Below are 5,992 nucleotides of genomic sequence, written 5' to 3'. Positions count from 1 at the left end.
AGTTGAATTTCTATTTTTTTTAAATTAAAATTATAGTTGTTTACTGACTATATATACATAGTTCCGAATTCTAAAATTAAAATATATCGTTACAAATGAAAAAACAAAACACCTCCCGGAATGAAACTAATTCGCCCTTCTTATCTTTCATTTCATGTATATTTGATCTTTCTCTTTAATTCTTATGGAGTCCAAATTTAATTTAACCAAAATGTACGACAGCCGAAACTAGCAAGAATTACAGTAAAGGACAGAACTAAAGAATGACAAACAGACCAGGAACACAAATTCCTTAATTTTCACAAATTTTCGAAGCTCCTAAAACTGAAAATCTCTGTACAATTGCATTGACTCTAATGCCCTTACCTTCATCTTCGACGAAATCCAACAAAGCGTTTTCATCGCATTGGTAGAAAGAAAACCAAAACAGCATAATCCCAATGGAAAATTCAAGTGGCATCAATAGTCAATCTTTTCCAACAAAATGACATCTTCATTTCCCCCCCAAAACACCAACTGCCCAAAATAAGAAAGGAGAGATAACATACTAATTACAATACTTGAAAAATATATATATATATATATTAAAAGGACTTCTTCTGTTTGGTGAATCTTTGCCTCTTTAGGTTTTGTTTGATTTTTCTTTCGGGTTACTTATTTACCGTCACCGTCTCGAACCAAGCTTTCAGCAACAGATGCAAGTTTTTGGAGATTCAGCTTGACAACAGTATCAGCAAACAGCCGTGCGTCTTCTTCGGTATTCCCTTCAGGAACGTCAACGACATAGGATTCTAAAACAACGGTCCAGATCTTCCCTTCGCGTTCGAACCCATGCACTGTCGTCACCGACCTGTAGTTCCTCAACCTATGTTCTCCCCCAGTAATACTAAACCCCGTGACCTGCTGTTCATCATCCAATATATCAAGCCTCTCCGTGCTTGTTGCTGCAGGCAAGCCAGAGATCACGTTCACGTCTCGTGTGGATCCGACGGTCATTGTGAATCCTGGACCCACGCTGCAGCTCTTGATGAAGTGCTTGTAGGTCTGTGGCTTGTCAAAACGGCGGACAATAGACCAGACGGTGTCGTTAGGAGCGCTTATGATTTGGGCTAGAAGAGAGGAGCATTGACCTGCGCTGATTCTGTAGGTGTGGAACTCAGTTATGAAAGGGGCTAACTCTTCGGATTCGGACTGAGTTAAACCTGATGGGATGGTGATGTGGTGGGTAGTGGAGGCTATTGATTCTTGTTGTTCTGGGTCTGTCATGTCTTTTGATTTTTGAGACATAAGAGTTCGAGTCCTTGAAAGAATAAGAAGGAAAGATGGTAAGCGGGTTTATATATATATATATATATATTTTAAGGGAGGGGGGTTTTGATTAAGCAGGTGGGATGGAACTAAATGGGTTTCATGTTAGTTGCTTGACACATCAACCTGGCTAAGCTCCAAAGCCGACCTGCTTATTATTATTTTATGCTGATTTTTGCTGCATTATTCTGGTTTCTTTGTGATGGATCTGTAGGATTTCGTTTTGTTAATTTTAGTTTTGGATTTCGGCTTAATTATTATGCAGAAAATAAATACTATAGAGTTTGCTGGGCACAGAGACACTAAAAAACTGTTCACTGTGATAGTAAAATTACGCTTTTATTCTTTGAAGAAAATTTCATTTGCCCTGGTTTTGAGAGTGATTTGATTTTTTTCGAAGGATTTGATCTTTTTCAAAGTTAGTCTATAAAGATTTGAAAGGGGTTATTTTTATCTTTTTATGAACAATAAAAATACTTACCCCCAATAAAAACAATTGAGCAGCTGGCTTAGATTTAGAAAAAAAAAAGCCAAGATTTCAGGGTGATTTTATCTTTTCATATAAATTATTTTTTCCTATTACAAGAAATATAGAGGTTTTTAGACTTTCTGTTATTACTAATTAATATTTTAATAAAAAAGATGAAGGAATATGGATATTATGTGTTCGTGTGTGGGAGGCGTTAATATTTTTTAGATGACATGTTCAGTGTGTGCTGATGGCCAAATTTCTTGTTCTTCTTGATACAACGTGTGATAATGGTTGATGAGCGGTTTTTTACCGTAATAATTTTTTTTTTCTCTCGCTAAAAAAGTTCACCATATCCTCTTTTCTTTTTATGTTGTTTTAGAAAAGTTCTTGAAGTTTTCAATTGAATTAAATTGTAATTTGTCATATTTTTTTTAAAATTAAGTCTTTATTCTTTTGATTCCTAATTTTTTTGTTAGAATTTTATTATTTTCAATTTCATCTTTCAATCAAAGTTTATATTATTTTTTTTTTCAGTTTAGCCTTCATTCTTTTGATTTTTTTTCTTTTGTTAAAGTTTTTTCTTTTAAATTTAACCCTACAAATTATTTATTTTTATTTTTATTTTCACCCTTATTATTTTAATTATATTTTTTTGTATGATAGATTTTCCCTCCGGTTTCATTCTTCGACGTTTAATTTGTTTGGGGATTGGGTTTCGTGGTTACCCTTGAAAGGATTAATTAATACTAGAATTTTGAATATTTTCATAAATAAAAACTTTCAGAAATACCTAGCATTGGATTTTTATTTTTTAAAAATTCATATATAAAACAGATAAAAAATTCCAAAAATTTTCTATTCATTTAAATTAGTTTTTGAAAAATAATTAATTGCCACGCCTTTCCGCTTGTTTATCTGATAAGAATTTATTTTTTTGTCTACAAGAAATAATTTTACAGTCCAATTGCTTATCACATTTTAATCTACCAAAAACCTTTTACAACACATGGACAACTAAATATCCCATTATATATCCATAAAATATATATTTATATAATTCAAGCATATGAAGACCCTTTTACAACACATAAACAACTAAACATCCCATTATCCATAAAATATATATTTAATTCAAGCATATATATGAGTCTTTATTTAAACATTATTGGTTTTTAGGCCATTTATGCACGATCGATCTCATAATATTTAATACTAAATGTTTACACCATTCTATAAGATTTTGTGCATTCATGCTGCAGCTTCACTAGTGTAATCTCAGTCACCTTTGAACACTAGATGTATATCTAATTAATTGTATTTAAATCCTTGATATGACTTTCAAGCTAGCTTAACATTCCATAAACTAGCTACATACACCTACTTACATGCCCTTTCAATTCTTTTACATTATCTTTTCAAAACTAGTTCCAGTACTGTGCCTTTCTAACATATCAGGTTGGTGATTGAGCTATAATAATCTCCTTTTAATTAGCGGTTTTTGGCCAAATCTAATCCAATACAACAATTTACTCTTTTTTTTTTTATTATTGCATTAAGAACTTTTAACCCCAGTGTTAATTAACCATTATTAAATATCATAAGATATATATTAGTTTTCCTTTCATTAAATATCTAATAGCTTCTGTATATTTCAAATATTTAATTTATTTTTAATTAATGTTAAAAATAAATTTTAAAAATAAAAAATATTATTTTAATATATTTTTAAATAAAAAATATTTTAAAAAATAAATACTGGGACAATATCAAAGGAATATAATATATACAGTGGATAACAACTGCCGGTGCTACTATAGATATATCATCAGAAGTGCAATTATGATACCACTACCAGCCATGGAGGGCATGGCATCGTCCAATTCTCGAGGAGTGTTAATTCTGGCACCAAACCATAGTTTTCCAACTAATCACTTTCTATACTAACATTTAGTTAGTGTTTTTTAAGAATATTTTAAGAATATATTAAAATTACAATTTTTTTTTATGTTTTTTATATTGATATATCAAAACTATAAAAAAATATCTAAAACATAATATTTTTAATATCCTTTTAAAATAAAAAATTGTTTAAAAACATTTTTAAAAATAGACTGAAGAAAAAAAAAACTCACTCGTTGGGCTGTAGTAATCCACCAGCAGGCGTTGTCACGTCATTGATATTAAACCAAATGTACATTCCCCCCTTTCCGTGCACTATAAAAATGTACGTACGATTATAAATAATTTCTTTCAAAGACTTTAAGAACCTTATCAGAAAGCCGACCCAACTCGATCAACAAATATATAAAACGGTCGAACACCATCAGCCATGAATAAACAATTTCCTATTCTTCTACCCCCTGGGTCCTTGGATTGCTCGTAGAATATTAGTTTTCCTTTCATGATATATAGTTTCTTGCATTAAGAGCTTTTTTTATTCCTTTCCATTGAAACATGGAGATGTTTAGACTTTTCTTAACATTAATTAATATTTTTTTAAAGAATTTGATGATGTTTAGACTTTTAAAATAAATAAAAAATATTATTTTAATACATTTTTAAATAAAAAACACTAAATTAAATTCTTAAACTTTAACATTTTTTTTTAATAAATGAATTGAAGTTCTTAATTTTTCATGTCAAAGCAAAACCTCAACACAAGGTACAAACGCTAATTACAACATAACATTCTGAATTGATGCGTTATAGTGTAAGAAGCCATGTACGCAGCAGGGATTGGTCCTCCTTAAATCCTGCCTTGACATCAATACTTTCACCTCAAAAAATGTTCTCTGAAAGAAACAAAACAGTTAACTTGTAGGAGGAGGAGAAGGCGGTCGTCACCAATTAAGATTAATTAACACCCTAAGAGTTTCAAGCGAGGCCATTTGGGAGGCACTTTCTTCTTCCCACTTTTGCATTTCTTATCATCTCTGTTAGGCCTATTCTTCCCAAGTTCTTGCTTCGTAGGTTTCGAATGCTTCCTCTCTTGTTCTTGTATCTGAGACTTCTCCCGAGCCTAAAACAAATAGAATAATCATCATATTATCAGGGAAAAAAAACTCCGAGGCTGTGATAAATAAAACGTGGCAGTGTTTTGAAACAACATTAATCTAGGACAACGATATTTTAAGATCCGCCTCGTTGCAGTAGAGTTCTGGTTCTATAAATTCCCACTGCTATTGAGGTTTCACTTTAGTATACGTGTTTCTAACCGAGGGAAAAACGAGATTTTACATGATGAACTGGAGGGAGTCATCAAGGCAGTAAATTATATGCATGCAGTTCTAAAATTCAACAGTTCGTGCACTATACCTGAAGTTCAACCCTGTTAGCATGGTCTAGGGGCTCCTCTTTGTGTCCTTGATTTGGATTATTGGAAGTTGCCAGCGTGAAAGTTGGCAATCCTTGCCCAGAAGATGCATACCCAGATGCCCGTGATGAAGTGGCTGATGTGCTGCTGGAATCCAACTCTAAGCAAAGCTGGAACACAAGAAAAATCCCAATAGCAATTGTTGTATTACATTATAATGCTTTTTTCTAAGCAAAGCTGGAGGAATTAGGCCACAATTCTCCAATGAGTCACCGAGTTCTAAAACACATTAGAGATAGATATGCTTGATTACCAAATTTTTTTTTGAAATAGAACATTGTTGTATTACATTATAATGTTGGTGGACCTCTTCAAATTAATAAATAAGAAATTAATGTCCAGAAATCACATTAAGCAATTGGACATAAGAACTGAATTGAGAAAAAGCAATGGAAGAAAAAACTTGTAGTTAACTTGAACTGTAGTATTTGTTGTTCAAAAGAAAAATACTTGAATGGTTATACTGCTACATTTCACCTGAAAAAGCCTATGTTCAAGACATGCCACTCGATCCATCAGTGACCCTTTAAGGTAAGCCTCCTTCACTGCCAAATCCATCGGCATGGATTGCCTCCCAGCACCTCCAACCGAACACTTCCCTCGCCATTTTGGTAAATGTTGTTTTCCTTCTAAATATTTCATCTTAATTTGTTCACAAGGAAAAAAAACACCCACACTCGTTACAAAGACACCACACAGTGCAAGTGAAGAAAATTGACTGATAGACAGTATTTATGAGACCGTAGATGCTTTGGGAAAGACAAACTTACAACGAAATCCAAATGATCCAATCTAGGAACAAGAGACATGGAGGAATGAGAATGTCTTGCAGCTTCCAT

The 5,992-nt window shown here is 32.4% G+C and overlaps 2 protein-coding genes across 2 annotated transcripts; both read right to left on the bottom strand.

The window, feature by feature from the left end:
* Positions 1-273: 273 nt before the first annotated feature.
* Positions 274-1,434, bottom strand: LOC133702335 (abscisic acid receptor PYR1-like). The gene has a single exon (XM_062126659.1). The coding sequence runs from the start codon at positions 1,285-1,287 to the stop codon at positions 655-657; it is 633 nt and encodes a 210-aa protein (XP_061982643.1). The 5' UTR covers positions 1,288-1,434; the 3' UTR covers positions 274-654.
* Positions 1,435-4,637: 3,203 nt separating this feature from the next.
* LOC133701941 (uncharacterized) lies at positions 4,638-5,992 on the bottom strand. Its single transcript, XM_062126139.1, has 4 exons — positions 5,924-5,992; positions 5,631-5,795; positions 5,096-5,263; positions 4,638-4,799 (listed from the first exon to the last, which is right to left on the bottom strand). Exons 1-4 carry the CDS (start codon positions 5,990-5,992, stop codon positions 4,638-4,640), a joined length of 564 nt encoding a protein of 187 aa, XP_061982123.1.

This window comes from Populus nigra, chromosome 8, assembly GCF_951802175.1.
Source record: "Populus nigra chromosome 8, ddPopNigr1.1, whole genome shotgun sequence".
Classification (NCBI taxonomy): domain Eukaryota; kingdom Viridiplantae; phylum Streptophyta; class Magnoliopsida; order Malpighiales; family Salicaceae; genus Populus; species Populus nigra.
The sequence above is the reverse complement of the archived record's forward strand: the minus strand, read 5'-3'. Positions and strand labels throughout refer to the sequence as shown.

Coding starts and splice junctions, on each gene's coding strand:
- LOC133702335 (XM_062126659.1), bottom strand. CDS start 1,287: ATGTCTCAAAAATCAAAAGACATGACAGACCCAGAACAACAAGAATCA.
- LOC133701941 (XM_062126139.1), bottom strand. CDS start 5,992: ATGGAAGCTGCAAGACATTCTCATTCCTCCATGTCTCTTGTTCCTAGA. Junction 5,796..5,923: donor TGGATCATTTGGATTTCGTT/GTAAGTTTGTCT, acceptor GAACAAATTAAG/ATGAAATATTTAGAAGGAAA. Junction 4,800..5,095: donor CTAACAGGGTTGAACTTCAG/GTATAGTGCACG, acceptor TATTTGTTTTAG/GCTCGGGAGAAGTCTCAGAT.